The 18,357-nt window shown below is 38.6% G+C and overlaps 2 protein-coding genes across 3 annotated transcripts in view; one reads left to right on the plus strand and one right to left on the minus strand.

The window, feature by feature from the left end:
* The window catches only part of PTGR2 (prostaglandin reductase 2), a 25,380-nt gene extending 12,741 nt beyond the window's left edge, over positions 1-12,639 (minus strand). Inside the window, exons 1-3 of one of the 2 annotated variants that reach the window (XM_043919196.1) lie at positions 12,507-12,639; positions 8,361-8,445; positions 7,125-7,243 (exon numbers count right to left, since the gene is read on the minus strand). In XM_043919196.1, coding sequence (XP_043775131.1) covers positions 7,125-7,243; positions 8,361-8,397 — 156 coding nt within the window. In that variant the 5' untranslated portion in view covers positions 8,398-8,445; positions 12,507-12,639. Of the gene's footprint in view, positions 1-7,124; positions 7,244-8,360; positions 8,446-12,464; positions 12,484-12,506 lie in introns of those variants that run through there. The other variant, XM_043919197.1, reaches the window with a different exon arrangement.
* On the plus strand, positions 9,819-17,152 carry LOC122705087 (la-related protein 7-like). Its single transcript, XM_043920294.1, has 3 exons — positions 9,819-10,116; positions 10,195-10,339; positions 17,121-17,152. Exons 1-3 carry the CDS (start codon positions 9,819-9,821, stop codon positions 17,131-17,133), a joined length of 456 nt encoding a protein of 151 aa, XP_043776229.1. The 3' UTR covers positions 17,134-17,152.
* Positions 17,153-18,357: the final 1,205 nt, after the last annotated feature.

Below are 18,357 nucleotides of genomic sequence, written 5' to 3' on the forward strand. Positions count from 1 at the left end.
TACTCTTTAGTTGCAGTGTATGGGCTTCTCATTGTGGTGGCGTCTCCTGTTGTGGAGCATGGGTTCTAGGACATGTGGGCTCAGTAGTTGTGGCTCATGGGCTTTAGTTACCCCAAGTATGCGGAATCTTCCCAGACCAGGGATGAAAGTCACCTGCATTGGCAGCAGACTCTCAACCACTAGACTACCAGGAAAGTCCCCATATACTCTTCAAAGCAAGGACAGCAGCCATTGGATACTGGCCACACCAAGTACCTGATTCTTAAGGCTAATCGAAAAAGTGGGAAGGGGTAATTCCCCATAGGTGAGTGAATGATGTCAAGATAAAATGTCATACAACCAGCTAAATAATATTTGGACTAATTTCTCATATGAGGATATGAATATAAAATCACAAATATGAAATCAAAATAGTATACACATATTAAATATAACCATGTAAAATATAGTTACATACATAGTGATTAAAATCAGTCATAAATTTGGAATGATATAAAATTTCAATAACTTAATGCTCAACAGATTCCTTTTTTCCCTTTAAAGATATTTATGTCTCTTTTTTTAAAGAATACTTTTTAAATTTTTAAAAAATATTTATTTGGCAGTACCAGGTCTTAGTTGTGGCATGTGGGATCCAGTTCCCTGACCAGGGACTGAACCCAGGCTCCCTGCAGAAAGCCTCAGAGTCTTAGCCACTGGACCACCAGGGAAGCCCCACTTATGTCTCTTTTTTTTTTTTTAAGAACAGTGTCTAGTGAAAGCAACCAAAGTAATTTTCTTCCTTCTTTTAATTCATATTTAATAAGCACTTATGCTAGTCACTGGAGATACAGGGATAAATAAGACCTCTGTCTTAATAAGTTTTTATTAGGGAAGATAATAACATCTGATAACTAAATAAATAATTATTAATTAAAACTGGGATACATGCTGAAGGTCAAGGTATTTTTGAGAAAATCTAATAGAGAGGAATAGTCTGAGGGTTAAGGGTGATTTGCCAAAGTAAATCTCTTTAAAGTATAAAGCAGGCTTCTAGGGAATAAGAGGGGTTGGTCAGAAAAAGCGAAAGGAAGTTTTTAGATATGGAGACTTGTTTTAATGTGTACCCATAATTTTGGTTTTTTTTAATTATTATTTATCTATTTACGTCCGTGTTGGGTCTTCATTGCCGCATGCTGGCTTTCTCCAGTTTCCGTGGCTTCTCTTCCTGCAGAGCTCAAGCTCTAGAGCCAGTAGTTGTGGCACATGGGCTTAGTTGCCCTGAGGCATGCGGGATCTTCCTGGACCAGGGATCAAACCTATGTCCCCTGCACTGGCAGGCAGAGCCACCAGGGAAGTTCCCAGAATGTTGTTTTAATCAGTTATTGTAATATGAGAGACATAGATACCATTGCCTTGAAAGAAGAATTTATTATAACACCCTAGAGAAAAGGCATATCCTATCACACAGGGTCACGCGGGAAAGCACCAGAGTCTGGAGGCGAAAGCAGGAAGAGGACAGCATGGTCGCTCTTTACTGCGGCTTCCAGGAAGAGCAGGTACGGCAGGGCAGGCAAGCTGAGTACACTAGAACTGGACAGACTGAATAACTTCAGCGGGCTCTGGCTCATAGGTGTGTTCCTAGTTGTCTGGCACCTAGCCCTTAGGTGATTTAGGGCGAGGTGTGAGAGTTAGATGAAGGAGGTGGCTGGAAATATGGGTTTTAAGTTGATTGGTTTACATATAAAAGGTGTGTCCCACGAAAATTGTTTATTATCTCTAAAAATCAGCTAGCACTGAGAGGGGCAGTCTCTCCAGGATTAGCAAGGCCCCTAAGAGGTCAAAGCATCATAAAATACAGAAAATGATTTTATGATAAATCATAAAATACAGAAAGACATGATTAATACAAGGTCTAAGCCAAAAGGCGCACTGGTGTGTTACACAAGAATGAAGTCCAGCGAGGTGAGAGTCAAAGGGTACAGAGAGGCTGGGCAGGCAAACAGGGGCCACAGTCTTAGACTATGTCCAGAAAGTTAATCTTTATCCATTACTAAAACCATTACTTAAACCATTATCTTATAAGTTAAGTAACTTATAATCTTATAAATCTTATAAACCATTATCATATAAGTTAAGTAACTTATCCACTAATGGAAGTGTTAAACCATTTTAAGCTAGCTGACATCAATAGTTGCTATTACAAAACATTATTACAAAAACATTACTCTGGCTGCAGTGTGAAAGATGGTGTAAGAGGTCAAAGAGCCTATGCAAGGATGCCCCAACAGGAGAGAAACAATGGTGATTTAGACTAGGTAGGTATCTTTCGAGTTTACTGAGAAGTGGACTGAACTGAGAAGGATTTATTAGGGGGGACCCACAGGACCTGAGAAGGGGACGACAGAGAATGAGATGGTTGGATGGCTTCACCAACTAGATTGACAAGAATTTGAGCAAGCTCTGGGAGTTAGTGATGGACAGGGAAGCCTGGAGAGTTGCAGTCCATGGGGTCACAAAGAGTCGGACACAACTGAGCGACTGAACTGAACTGAACTGAACAGGACCTGAAGATTGAGAGACAGACGCGGAGAATGAAAAGACAAACTTCTAAAGAAGGATTCAGTGCTTTCTAGCATGAAATGAGTAGATGGAGGAGCTATTTACTTCTCTGGAGGAAAAAGAGGTTTTGTTTGTTTGTTTGCTTGCTGTTTTGAGGTTGGGGTGTTTAGAAGTAAAATCATTAATTCATGTCATAATCCTTGTTGTTTCATCATTTCCCCACCCCTAAAATCTTTGGGTCATAAATTTTTCTCACTGTAAGAGTCTCAAAGGGAATTCTGCTGAATGGGAAGTTTGTTCCAACTCAAAACACTCTGTGAAGAACACTTCCTTTTTGTTTTTCAACTACAGCTGACTCTTGAACAACACAAGAGGTTAAGGACACCCTAGGTCAAAAATCCATGTAAATCCATTTATAACTTATAGTCAGCCCTCTCTAGCTGTGGTTGTTCTGCATCCTTGATTCACATTGTGTAGTACTACAGTACATATTTAGTGAAAAAAAAATCCCCACATGAGTAGACCCCTGCAGCTCAAATCTGTGTTGTTCAACAATCAACTGTACTTCTATCTGCTCTGTTTGATTTTTAAAATACTTCTAAAAAAAATAAAAAGACAAAAAACCCAAACACTTCTAACTTGGAACCCGGGCTTTATTTTGGTAAATTTTATTTTATTCTCTTAATTTATTTTGTATTTATTATCCTGGGCTTAAGTGATATTCTTTACACTGTGTTCACTAGGGCATGTGTAATACTTAAATGCTCTGAGCTAGGTGTTTGTACACTGAAGTATAAAAAGTCTTAATAAATCTGAACCAGTCATCATCAGGAATTGACTCTGAATACTAGATACTGCACTGTCATTTTCCTTATGAATTTGTGATAATTATTCTCCTTAAGTGATGTACTCTGCACCGTCTAGAGTGACAAGGCCCATAGCGTGCCTGAGCTTGCCTTGGCTGAAAGAGGGCACATCTTCAGGTCCGTGGGAAATGAGTGACCTATTTCACTCCTCTGTCTCAACTTGAAAATTTGTCTATTTAGAATGTGCTAGACCAATAATCACCTCATTTCCCTATCCCATAAAGAAAAACTTCTTGCTGCCCCTGGGAAGAATTCTGAATGAAGTCATCAAGATGCAGTCCACTGTAAGCATAAGCAAGTGTGACAGGTCTAAAACTGGAAGATAAAGCCTGAGCTACAGTCATGGATCCAAAGGACGAGGAACCTTCCGGAGGCTCCAACTGTTCTGGCAGAAGGTGATGCTGCCAGTTGGGTCCCCACTGTAAGTGCAGCCTGAGAAGAGATAAGCCAGGGTTCTATTCATCTTCTACAAGGGCACTCTAGAAGCCAAAATGTGGAGGCAAACATATGCACAGAAACTGTAATGTTCTTTGCCCAACTTCTACTTTTCACAAATCAATGTATAGGAAGGAGCTTTCTACATAGCAGACATTATTATCTTTTTGTTGCTTTTATTTTTACTGCAAGTTTGCCATTTAACTTTTGATTTTGTATGTACTGTTTTATTGTGTTTAAATACAGTATTTTTTTAAGTCACATTTATCAATCATGTTCTTTCATATTATCTGGATTTGCTGTCATTTTAGGAAGTCTCTCATTTTCCAACATTATTCAATTGTTCAGCCATATTTTTCCTAAAATTCTTCATGGTTTCTTTTATTCCTTTCACTTTTCATTATCTGTTGGAATTTATTGTGATGCAGGAATTGAGCTAAGGATGTAATCTTTTCCCCCAATTCAGTCAACTGATCTAACACAGTTTAAAGAATAAGCAATTATATTCTCTTTTTATTTTAATAAACACTCACAGGCACTACTTTGTACCACAAAACTAGGACAAAGAAGAGCAGAAATTAATGAAACAGGCAATAAAAAAACAGAAAACTACAAAACCACAAGTTGGTCCTTTGAAAAGACTAACAAAATTGACAAAGCTTTAGCTAGACTTGACAAAGAAAAAAATAAACAAGACTTCAATTGTTAAAATCAGGAAATGAAAGAAAGGACATTACTACCACTTACCTTTCAGAAATAAGGAAGGATAAGGCAATCCTAAGAAAAACTATATGCCAATAAATTACACAACTTAGATGAAACGGACAAATTCTCAGAAAGACACAAACTACTAAAGCTGACTCAACAAGACAGAAAATACTACCAACCTACAACAAATAAAGACACTGAATTAGTAACTTTCAAACTTTCCAAAAAGAAAAGCCCAGGCCAGATGCTTTCATTGGAAATTCTACCAATCTTTTAAAGAAAAATTAATACCTAGTCTTCACAAACTCTTCCGAAAACAGAAGAGGGAACACTTTCCAACTCATTTTATGAGGCCATATTACCAAAACCAGGCAAACACAAAAGAAAACAATGAATATGGTCTTATGAGCTTATGGATGCAAAAAGCCTCAACAAAACAATAGTGAAATAAATCTAGCAACATATCAAAGGAAAGGAACTACACAGCAGGACCGAGTGGGATTTTTTTTCCCCAAGAATGCAGGATTGGTTTAACATCTGAAAGTTAATTAATATAATAAACCATATCAATGAATTAAAAGACAAAAACCACACAATCATTTCAATAGAAGCAGAAAAAGCATATGACAAAATCCAAATCCCCCTTTTGGGGGAGGAGTTAATTGGGATTTTATTGTTTAATGAGCATAGAGTTTCTGTTTAAGATGATGACAAAGTCCTGGAAACAGAAAGTGCCAATGGCTGTACAATACTGTGAATGCCCTTAAATATACACTTAAAAATAGTTAGAATAGCATCCTTTATATTTACATGCATGTTACCACCATAAAAATTATCCAATGTCCCTTGATGATAAAAACAATTAAAAAAACCAGGAATAGAAGGAAATCTCCTCAGCCTAGATAAAGGGCATCTAGAAAAATCCCATAGCTAACAACAAGCTTACTGGTGAAAGACTGAATGTTTCCCCCTTAAGATCAGGATCAAGCAAGGATGTCCACTCTTGCCACTTATAACACTATATTCGAGGTTCTAAGTCAGGGTAATAGGCAAGAAAATGAAACAAAAAGGATCCACTAGGAAAGCAAGAAGTAAAACCATCCATGTTTATAAAGCCTAAGTTCATGTGCATCCAAGTACTGCATTTCAGACTCTTTTGTTGACCATGATGGCTACTCCATTTCTTCTAAGGGATTCCTGCCCACAGTAGTAGATAGAATGGTCATCTGAGTTAAGTTCACCCATTCCAGTCCATTTTAGTTCACTGATACCTAGAATGTTGACGTTCACTCTTGTCCTATCCTGTTTGACCACTTCCAATTTGCTTTGATTCATGGACCTAACATTCCAGGTTCCTATGCAATATTGCTCTTTACAGCATCGGAGCTTGCTTCTATCACCAGTCACATCCACAACTGGGTATTGTTTTTGCTTTAGCTCCATCCCTTCATTCTTTCTGGAGTTATTTCTCCACTGATCTCCAGTAGCATATTGGGCACCCACCGACCTGGGGAGTTCCTCTTTCAGTATCCTATCATTTTGCCTTTTCATACTGTTCATGGGGTTCTCAAGGCAAGCATACTGAAGTGGTTTGCCATTCCCTTCTCCAGTGGACCACATCCTGTCAGACCTCTCCACCATGACCCGTCTGTCTTGGGTGGCCCTGGGTGTTCACTGGAAGGACTGATGCTGAAGCTGAAACTCCAATACTTTGACCACCTCATGTGAAGAGTTGACTCATTGGAAAAGACCCTGATGCTGGGAGGGATTGGGGGCAGGAGGAGAAGGGGACGACAGAGGATGAGATGGCTGGATGGCATCACTGACTCGACGGACATAAGTTTGGGTAAATTCCGGGAGTTGGTGATGGGCAGGGAAGCCTGGCGTGCTGCGATTCATGGGGTCGCAGAGTTGGACACGACTGAGTGACTGAACTGAACTGAAGTTCATGTGCCTGATGGCTTCTCAGCTGTAGACCTTGGCAACATATAACTTCTTTTCAATAAACCTCCTTTATCTGGAAGTAGCATCAGTGAGTTTGTTCCTTTCAAAAGACACCTACTAGAATAAAGAGTTTGTACAGAGTCTGAGAGGATTTCCCATCTTAATTTACTATCTCAAGTTTTACTTAGTACTAGGAAGTGATCTGGACTTTTGAAAGACACTGACTAATCACATGCACTACTATTATGAAAACATTCCTTCTGTAACATTCCTTAATAACACCAGTGAATAAACACAAAGGTAATTTGTAATTTACAGGTATCAAGATATATTGCTCAAATATTTATTAATCATGAGGATTATACAATAAAATTCAGATGTAGGACCTCCTTGGTGGTCCAGTGACTAAGACTCTGCAGTCCCAATGCAGGGAACCTGGGTTTGATCCCTGGTCAGGGAATTAGATACTGCATGCTGCAGCTAAGATCCAGCTCAGTCAAGATAAATAAATAAATATTTTTAAAACAAAAATAATAAATAAGTTTTAAAAATAAAATAAACTTCAGATGCAACATGAAAAAATATGGATATAAAATTATTTTCACAAGATCACAAAACCCTGATTCTTACCATGTAAGGATCCACAGAAAGATAAAGAGTTCTGACTTGTACTTGTCCTTCATTGACACAATCTGGTAAGTTTACTTCTTCTACTCGGAAATTTTCTGCCACTGGAAGACCATTTTTTCCTAAAATATTAGACAAAGATATAAAATCAAAAAGGCATTTTCCCATAGAGTTATTTATTATTCTTTACATGGTCACTCTAGGACTTACAGCACTCCCTAAATACACATGTGAATAAATCTATTGCTTTGAAATTTCTCTGTAGCTCAGCATAAATTCTTCAGTTTCAACTGCTCTTGGCTTTCTCCAAGAAGTTCCTTTGGCATGTTGCTATCAATGTCAAAATCTTTTTTAAGGTAAATCACCTCATCTGTTACAAAATTATAAAAGGATTTCAAAAAGCAAAAAAGCACAGCCAGTTTTTTTTTTAACTAGGAAAATTAAAATTTACAAGGTAGCAGAAACACCGCATTAGCCAAAGTAAACCGGTAAACTATCCTTCCTCATTTTAAGATGACAACAGAAACTTAAATGAATATAATCAAAACTTCCTATTCATTTTTTCAAATTTATTTATTTTTAATTTAAGGATAATTGCTTTATAGCATTGTTTTGGTTTCTATCAAACATCAACATGAAAAACTTCCTGTTCATTGAATCATCAAATTTCTAAAGCAAAAATGGAATGCAGACATTTTATTTTATTTATTTTTTTAATGCAGACATTTTAATCGAATTGCTCTCTAAAACTGAGAAAAGATAAGTGTCTTCCCCAGGTCACATGCTAGGTAAACACCAAAACCAAGGGACCATAGGCCCAAACCTCTCAGGTTACTTCCACACCTAAGCTTCTGTGGTTCAGGTTAGATGTCGGGTATCTGACTAATGCAAAAGGTCAGTGACTTTCACATAAAACAGAAAAGCACATCTTAAGAATCAATATTACACATTATAAACAAAAAACAAAAGCCAAATATATTTGTAATACAATCTTCTAAATATTGTAATAACTTTAAAATACCTTATTTCTTCAACAAGTGGCCTTGATAATTATTTTAAAAATGATAATATTGTTTAAAGAATTTCCTCTAAGATCTCAACTAGTGTTAATATCTTCCTTCCTTCATTTACCACATTGACATATATTACTACTTTTTGCTACTCCATTTGCATTAATAATTATTAAAGACCACAGCTGTTCAGACAAATACATCACAGACATCACAGACAAATACATACCAGGTCTGGAATTCAATACCACTCTTTGTACAATCATCACCTTGTTTGCACAGCGGTCTCACAAGACTTCTGTATAAAATAACTCCTATAAACAGAAACATTTTAAATCACAAGAAAGTAATGATATATTCAACAATTTAAAAGCTAAAAAAAAAAGTACACTTGTGTTTCTGAACGAGGAAAGGAAAAATCATATTTAGGATCCAAAAAAGATTATAGTTGCAAAAAAAAAAAAAAAAAAAGATTATAGTTTCCTGTCAGAGTTTGCCTCCTAAAGCAAGTATGTGAAAAAGACTAAATCTAATTACAATATTTGGCTAACAGGAACAAATTTACTGAAGATTGAGTAGAATAAAATGTTTTAGCCTCATAATTCAAACACACTCATCTTCATGTCATCATGATTAAGGCTCCTACTGTGGCTTGATTAAAAGAAAACAATATGATATATTCCTCTAGAGTTAGCCAGTTAATCTACTGCTTAACTGCGATGTAGCCACATTTTCAAAAACTCTTTTATTTATCAAAACGGAAATTTCTTAATAGTTTTGCTGATTATAAAAGTAACATATCAAAAGCATTTTAAAATCCTCACCTTCTAGGAAGTTATGTAATGCAGGATGGCTAAGTAAATGAAAAAAGATCAATTTATTCTGGGTTTACAATTTGAGCTAATGAAAGAAGTAAAACAAAGTTCCAGTGCTGGCACTATCTGCCTTGGACCTTCTTACTTTATCCATCACTAAAAATGAAAACAGACTGTTACTGTTACTCTGTGTACCAAGGACTGTTATGCTATGAAATATACATATATACATGCACATACATATTCATATAGTATTTAATATATTTAACGATTCTATTAGGTGTTTTTATTATTATCCCCAATTTATATATGAGGAAAATGAGTCTTAAAGGGTTTAAGCACTTTTCTAAGGTGGTGTTGTATGCACTCTGTTTTATCACAGCAGGAACTCTATAATGTCTTACAGGGCTAAATATATTTTTAAAAGAAAATCTTCTGTTGAATCACCTTGTGTATAAATTACGCAGGGGTTAAAAAACAAAGTTTTCCAAACTGACACCGGATCCAAAGAAAACTGACCTTAAGTGGTGTTTAACAACACCATGATAGCTAAATTTTCAACCAAAGGAGTCTTTTCAAATGAGGTTTCATATCTGTCACCCTTTTCTCTAATTACTTTCAATGTATGCTTTATTTCTTCAAATGATGCACACGGTAGCCTTGTCCAAATACTCCTTATCAGCATGAAAAGTAAACTACTAGTCTTTCCCTCTGTATTAAATTAGAAAGTTTTCAAGTGCCAAACACTACAATTAACTAATGTAGGATAATCATGCAGTACCTCTCAATAGCACAACAAACAACACATTTTTTTTTTAAGGTTTTTAACACTTTATTTATTACTAATTTATCATAGGAACTACTTCCCAAAAATGTTAACCACAGCAGGATTGAGAGAGTATTTGGGAAATGTGGCAGTTGTTTATATAAGCATACCACATTATAAGTCTACTGGGGACCCAAAGGGATTTGCCTTCGTGGAATTTGAAACAAAAGAACAGGCTGCAAAAGCTATTGAGGTAGGTCCACAACCTTTAGTCAAAGCAGGAAAGAGGAAAAGAAGCGGCTCTGAAGATGCAGACTGCCTCACTCCCAGAACGAAAGCTAAGAAAGTGTCTCAGAAAGACAACGTTAAAAAAGAAGCTCCAGAAGTTTGTAAAGAAAACAAAGGTATTTCTGACTTTATGTTTATGGTTAGATAAGGAAGGTTTTCTTCTAAACTCATGTCTTTATTTCTTGTTAATTTAGAATTAGAAGTCTCTACGGAAGATGAAAAGGATACTGGAGATATAAAAGACGGATCCCTACTGAAAGCAAAAAGAAAGCATAAGAAAAAACATAAAGAGAGGCGTAAGATGGGAGAAGAGGTTATTCCATTACGAGTGCTATCAAAGTAAGTCACGGGTGCAAATTACATTGTTGGCAACTGACACACTCCACAAACACCACATTTAAAACAAAAAGATATTTAGTTCCAAAATTAAAATCTAAAATATGATACACCAGCTCTAGATCTGAAAGAAGGGTGGTGGTGGTGTTAAATTCACCCCAAATGGGAGGAGAAAAACGGAAGTCCTTATTGACTGACATCAAGCAAACCATATTCGCCAGATATGACATAAAGTAGGTTCTTAATTGGTGGTAAGCAATATTCCCTGGTGGCTCAGGCCATAAAGAATCCACCTGCAATGCAAGAGACCTGGGTTCAATCCTGGCGTTGGGAAGGATTGAAGGGTATGGCAACCCACTCCAGTATTCTTGCCTGGGGAATCTACATGGACAGAGGAGCCTGGTGGGTTACAGTCCACGGGGTCACAAAGAGTCGGACACGACTGAGCAACTAAGCACAGTAAAGCACAATATTCCAAAATAATACAAGGTCAATTATCAACTAAAAAATTCTAGCACCCCTTAAAAAGAGAGTGTTATCTGAATGTCTACCTTGCAGCCTAATAGAAGGGGAAGGGCACTGAACTAGGAAGAGCAGACTACATGTCCTGCTTCTAATCACCTAGAATTTGGGGAGAGTTCCTTCTCTCAGCCTGTTTTCTGAATGTTCTTAAGTGCCAGGACTAAGGACTTAATAGCCATTGGCTCCTTTAACCCGCCACCCAACGACCCTCTGAGGACAGTACTGTTACTGTTCCCATTGTATAGAGGAGGAAAAAGAGGCACAGAGGTTGAATAACTTGTCCATGATCACACAACTGATAATGAAGACACTGCATGGGCTAAGTCGCTTCAGTCCTGTCCCACTGTTTGCGACCCTATGGACTGCAGCCGGTTAGACTCCTCTGCCCAAGGGATTCTCCAGGCAAGAATACTGGAATGGGTTGCCATACCCTGGGATTCCCGACCCAGGGATCAAACCGGAGTCTCTTATGTCTCATGCATTGGCAGGCGGGTTCTTTACCACCAGCGCCACCCGAGAAACCCAACGAAGTCACTAGTGTGTTAGTCTCTCAGTCCTGTCCAACTCTTTGCAACCCCATAGACCGCGGCCCAACAGGCTGCAAACACAACACACACCACTGCCGTAACAGGAGCTTCCTAACACCTTTTAAAAAAAAAAAAAAGTTCACTATCATGATTTAGCTCAATTATTCCACCACAAATGACTATTGCCCAGGGTATTATTACCAAAGGTGTAAATCTCTGGGATTTCCTCCACTTTCTGAGATGACGGCTCTCCTCTCCTTTGCTATTTCTGGTTTCCTTCTTCCTTTCCCCAAGTCTAGTACGTGGGGATTCCTGATTGGATCTTTGTTTTCTCACCTTCCTCTAGGACTCCCACCACCAACCACTCACTCCTATGTAAATTACTAAAAAAAAATCTTCAGCCCAGAATTTCAAACTGATTTCCCAGAATATTACCACCACAAAGGCAAGGGACTCATGCCTGTTTAGTTCAGTGATTTATGTTCACCCTCTATGCCTGGCACATAGTAGGTGCCCATTAGTGTTAGTCACTCAGTTGTATCCCGACTCTTTGCGACCCCATGGACTGTAGCCCACCAGGTTCTCCGTCCATGGGCATTGTCCAGGCAAGAATACTGGAGTGGGTTGCCATTTCCTTCTCCAGAGGCTCTTCCCAACCCAGGGATCAAACCCAGGTCTCCTGCATTGTGGGCGCTTTCTTTACTGACTGAGCCAGCAGGGAAGCCCAGGTGCCCATTAAATATCTGCTAAATGAACGTCCCAAGGGCACCTTAGACACATCTCTGGCCAAACTTGAGGTGGCTTTTGTTGTTCAGTCGCTCAGTCGTGTCCGACTCTGCGACCCCATAGACTGCAGCACACCAGTTGCTTACTACCAACAATTCTTTTAAAAGGAAAAAAAAAAAAAAAAGCTCTGCTTCTCCTCAAGCATTCCCTATCCCAGTGACCTAGGCAATGATGCCAGGGTCTCGCCAGCCCCGGGAGGAAGCCGGGACGTTCTCCCGGTGAGGAAGGGGCCCGCCCCTGTTCTCCTTGATCCTCCTCCCCCAGAAGGCCCGACCCACACGCGGGAACCCCACCCTTAACAGCTCGGCCTGCAACCCCCAGCGCCTCTCACTCACCGCTGACGAGCTCGGGAGGAAGTCTCGCGCGCTTTGCGGAAATCTGCACGGGTCTAGCCGGGCGACCTCTGCCCTCCGGCCGCAGTACGCAGGCGCACGACTAGACCTCAGCTCTTCACCTCTGTCCCTGCCCAGGGGCGGGCTTTTGGAATTTAGGCTGGGACGGTGCGGACATCTGGAAACTAGTCACATGTCTGGGCGAAGGGTATTAATAAATTAACCGGGATTGGTGCCCTGTGGCTGCCCCTATTGGCAAGATACAAAGAACAAACCGTTCATCCTTGACCAGTGGGTTCATTTCCAGCAGGCCCTAGAAGGAATTTTGTTTTATGGATTTCTCCCTGAGCCTCGGATTGGAAAATCACAGCCAGTTCACAGGCCCGACAAGTTTACCCTTCTTTTTATAGACTGAGGAAACTGAGACACAGAGAACTGCTGTGATTGGATCATCCACCTTTCAGCTGGTTAGGGGCAGTGCTGGAGTTTATAGATAGTCTCTCCAGACTGCTGGCCCAGGACCCCTTCCCTTACAACAGGGCTGTCTTTTCTTTCCCAAGGAACCGCAATTTGCTGAAAGATGGATTACCCAGTGTGAGCTGGTTTCTCAATTTCATAGTTGTTAATTACCGTGTTTTGTGTTGAACTAGGTCGAGCAAGGCTTGTTCCTGGGAGACCTGGGATCTCCAAGGACTTCAAACCCTAAGGGAGTCCATTCTGAATTAGATAGGTGCAATGACTGCTATTTATATTTTATTCACATCAGAGCTAATAGCTCAGTATAAATCATAGTACTTAGAAGCTGAAAGATGACTAGGATGGTGAGCAAGGGTATAAGAATCATTAAACAGGCTGGAGCACTTGGTAGTTGCACCTCTGAGCTTTTTACTTCTTTGGAAAAGCTTCTGGAAAGGGCTGGAAGGATCACTACTCCAGAGAAAGTGTCTCCCTTCAGCCACAGCAGAAAAACTACTAATGGCCTGCCCTATCCTGGCAGAACCTCCCATAAATTGAGCTGGGGTGGTGGAGGAGATAGGAGTAGCTCCCAGCCAAAACACTTCAGATTCCACTGTTCTTACCTGAAATATCAGCAGTTTACCTCAAGTGTAAATGTTTCTCAGATTGTTATATGCCCTTGGTGACTTTCCAGAGCACGAGCTGGCTGTTTATGTTAATTTTGTCCCACTTTATAGTTTGGTTTTGTGGGGAGTGGATTTGCCAATCTCGTATTTCTCCATAACCAGAAGAATATTATTTATTTTTATTTGGCTGTGAAGGATCTTCATTGTCGTGTGTGGGATCTTTAGTTGTGGCACATGGGACCTAGTTTGCCAAGCAGGGATTGCACTTGTGCCCCATGCATTGGGAGCTTGGAGTCTTAACCACTGGACCACCAGGTAAGTACCTGGAAGTCTATTTAGTTTTATTTTTTAGTTCCAAATAATTTTAAAGAAGGGCTTGAGGTTTTTGTGTGCATCAAAAGAGGCATGGAGGGGAGCAAATATCAAATCTAAAACCTCAGAAACATAATGTTGAACAGAAAAAGCAGGGAAAGGAAGGAAAGAAACAACAGTTTGATTCCGTTTAGTTTTAAAAGATGCAAAACAATACTGTGTGTTGTTTATGGGTACAATTTCTGTTGCAAAAGCATAGAAACATGCAAGGGAATGGTAAACTCCCAATGCGCACGGAGAATGATTACTTCTGGAGGGACAGAAACACCATCCAGAAAAGGGGAAAATATAATTGTATTTCTCAAACTGAGTAAAGAGTATCGGGATGTTTCTTTTTTCCATTCCTATTTTTTCTTTTTGCCTGCACTGTGGGGCTTGCTCAATCTTAGATCCCAACCCGGGCCCTCTGCAGTGAGAACATGGAGACCTAACCACTGGACTGCCAGGGAATTCCCTGGATGTTTCTTGTATTATCCTGTAAACTTGTTATATTCATAATATATTTCATTATAACAAAAAAGTTAAATACCAGATATATTATTTTGAGGAGGACATGAGAGTTATATTTTATTTTATTTATTTATTTTTTTTTTTGAGAGTTATATTTTAAAAATCACGTTGGCTTTTGGGGCACATAAGCCATATATAGAACTGGAATTTTTATTCCACTCAGTTATTTTATTCATGTAGCCCAGAGATTTTAGCTTTGTATGGTTAATCTTTAAAAAAAAAAAAAAAAAGAACACACAATGAAGTCTTATGTTGGAGAATAAGTTGCAGGGTTTATAAGCATCAAGAAAAATTGTGAAAGACTTGGAACTTGGTGTGAAAGTTTACTAGGTACCCAGTCATTCAGAATATCTCCACCTTTCATTGTCTTTGAGCTAATTTCCAACTCTGTGAGCTGTGAAAAAAACTGATAACGGTGTAAATGATTATTGTCCATAGAAATATAAATGCAAGTTGTTCCTTGAGTGCAACTGAACTTTCTCCTCCACACCTAAAAAACCAGTGTTGTGTCTATTAAGCAAATTAATTTCAGTGTTGCTGAAATATGTATATGTCTACTCTCTGGATTATCTTTTAAATCAGTTATAATATCTTATTGTTTTCTTCATTAATTAATGAGTTAAATAAATCTTACAGTCTTCCCTGGTGGTTCAGTTGTTAAAGAATCTGCCTTAATGCAGGAGACCCAGGTTCAATCCCCGGGTCAGGATGATCCCCTGGAGAAGCAAATGGCAACCCACTCCAGTATCCTCCCCTGGAGAATTCCATGAACAGAGGAGCCTTGTGAGCTACACTCCATGGGGTTGCAAAGAGTCAAATACAACTGAGCAACTTTCTTTCACTTTCACTTAAATAAATCTTGGACACATGCTAATTTTACATTTATATGAATCATGATTTTACTTTTTAAAAAATAGTTATCCTTTAACAGGAGGGAAGAGGACTCTCATTTCTGTCAAACCACACATATTACAGAACACATGAGGCAACTCCTCCTTGGCTAAGATGCTGACCCATTGGAATTATTTGGTCTTGTTATTATTTCCCTCCTGCTCTCTTCTTCTTGCTCCTCCATGTTAGAAGCTTTTTCAAAAATCTATTTTTGAACTTTGATTCTTTGCTCTCTTTGATATTAAGTCACTAAGTCGTGTCCGACTCTTTGTGACCCCATGGACTGCAGCATGCCAGACTTTCCTGTCCTTTACCATCACCCTGAGTTTTTGCAAACTCATGTCCATTGAGTCAGTGATGCCATCCAACCATCTCATCCTCTGTTGCCCTCTTCTCCTCTTGCCCTGAAACTGGAAATATAAAAACATCTTTTATTAAGCAGGTAATAAAATACTTTTTTTCTGTGAGTAAGACCATATCTACACCCACTGTAAGATACAAAAAATTTAAGTAGTTGGGGGGTTTCAATCAGACTCTTTACCAGCTTCCTCCTCTCCAACATCCCTCCTCCTAAGCTCCACAGTGGCCTTCCTCATTGTAACACACTATACACTCTTTTTTTAAATGCAAGATTCAATGTATGTGCAAAATACAAGAAAACATAACTATAATCTATGCTGATAGAAGATGGAAGAGGAGTTCATTGTAGGAGGTAGGTATTGACTGTAAAGTACAACCAGGGAATCTCGTGTCCTTGAAATATTCAACGTTCTATGTCTTTATCTTGCAGTGTTTGTTCAGATTATATTTATGTTAGTTCAAACTAATTAAATAATTGTAGCTAATTAAAATAGTTAATTTATTTCAAATCAATTTAAATTGATTCGCTTAAAAATTTTTAGCTTAAAATTTATAATGTGATCATATAATAGAATTTTTGTTTTAGTCATAATTAATTAGTCATAATTAATTACCAAAGTTTATTTTTAGATAAGTCAGAGATAACCTCAGGATGGGTGTTTAGCAGACATTTTTATAATTATTATTGCAAAGAAATGAAAGAAAACATTTTTGAAATTCTCATAAGGTAGGATTACCAACAGAATTTTTTGGAATTATTTTTATCTTCCAAAATAGTTACTTTACATACTTGTCCATAGTTAATATTTTCTGAGCTTTCAAATAAGGAAGTCATCATAATTTGAATTTAATTAAATTTAATTAAATAAATACTATTGAGTGCTCAAGTGTTAATAACTGCAGCACACTTGATTCCCTGTGAGTTTTCTGCACTTCGCTGCTCTTGCCTTATTTATTTATTTTTTTGGTAGTGTATATATATATATATATTATTTATATATATATAATATTTATTTATTTTAAACTGAGTGATGATTGGTTTGATTTCTGTCATACATCAACATGAATTAGCCATAGGTGTACATATATCCCCTCCCTTTTGAGTCTCCCACCTCCCACTCATTCCTACCCCTCTAGATTATTGCAGAGCCCCAGTTTGAGTTCCTTGAGTCATAGAGCAAATTCCCATTGGCTCTCTATTTACATATGTTATTGTATATGCATCCATGCTACTCTCCATTTATCTCATCCTCTCCCTCTTCTCCCCCCATCTTGCCCATAAGTCTGTTCTATATGTCTGCATCTCCACTGCTGCTCTATGAATAGATTCATTAGTACCATTCTTCTAGATTCCATATATATGCACTAATACAATATTTGTTTCTCTCTTTATACCCCAAAGGAACCGAAACTGAAAAAGACACGTGTACGCCAATGTTCCTTGCAGCACTGTTTACAATGGCCAAGACATGGAGGCAACCTAGATGTCCATTGACCAATGAGTGGATAAAGAAACTGTGGTACATATATACAATGGAATACTACTCAGTCATAAAAAAGAACACATTTGAGTCAAGTCTAATGAGTTGGATGAACCTAGAGTGAAGTAAGTCAGAAAGAAACACACTATACCCTCTTGTCAAATTAATAAGCAAGTGAATAGATGTCCATTGTGTGCTTAACACCAGAGTAGGTGCTAAGTGGGATATCGTATGTGAGAGTTCCTGACCCAGGAAGTTTATAATGCAGTTGGGAAAACGGGGAAGTAACAGTATATGCAGTATGTGATAAGTGCCTGCTGATAAATGCTTCATTCATTCATTCATGCATTGGGCAAATACTTCTTTATTGTCCATTACATGTGGGTGTTGTGGTACACATGGTGAAAAAGATCAGCACAAACTGCCTCCTCACCAAGCTTAGCCTAGAAGGGACTAGACAAGTAATCAGGCAGACACAATACTGTGGTATCTGGTTACATACATGGGGAAGTACAGGATGTTATGGGGCTTCCCAAGTGGCTCAGGGGCAAAGAATCTGCCTGCTCTGACAGGAGACATGGGTTCGATCCCTGGGTCGGGAAGATCCTCTGGAGGAGGAAATGGCAACCCACTCCAGTGTTCTTACCTGGAGAATTCAGGGGACAGAGGAACCTGTTGGGCTGTAGTCTATTGGTAGCAAAGAGTCAGATGTGACTGAGCACGCACGCATGCATGCTTCTCTCTGGAACTTCTTATTCATCTCTGGATCAGTCACAGGGACCCTTGTCTTAATCTTCTCATCTGTGAAGTGACTGCCTTTATATTTACGGCCAGAGATACTGAGAACCTTAATTAACATTTAGGACAGAATTTGTAATCCTCACAACATGAGACCCAAACTAAAAGACCATATCATTATCATGGCCCACTTCATTTTATCTGGACGTTTTCCTCACTGGATTGGTTTCACATTTCAGTGTGAATTAGTATGCAGTGCTTTTGTTAAATTGAGTATTGAATTTCACTCCGAAAAGAGTTTTCTCCTTCAGTAATGGAAAAATGAATCTTACATTATAGCAGTAATAACATCCTCACTGTGATCTTGTCATTTCACAAGAATCTTAAAACCAGAGTTTGGCTGAATTATTGCTTAGAGGA

Source organism: Cervus elaphus, chromosome 12, assembly GCF_910594005.1.
Source record: "Cervus elaphus chromosome 12, mCerEla1.1, whole genome shotgun sequence".
In the NCBI taxonomy this organism is placed as follows: domain Eukaryota; kingdom Metazoa; phylum Chordata; class Mammalia; order Artiodactyla; family Cervidae; genus Cervus; species Cervus elaphus.

What these genes read in the sequence shown, in the direction of transcription:
- LOC122705087 (XM_043920294.1), top strand. Translation starts at nt 9,819, where the DNA reads ATGTTAACCACAGCAGGATTGAGAGAGTATTTGGGAAATGTGGCAGTT. An exon ending in AGTTTGTAAAGAAAACAAAG is followed by an intron (nt 10,117 to 10,194) that starts GTATTTCTGACT and finishes TTGTTAATTTAG; the next exon opens with AATTAGAAGTCTCTACGGAA.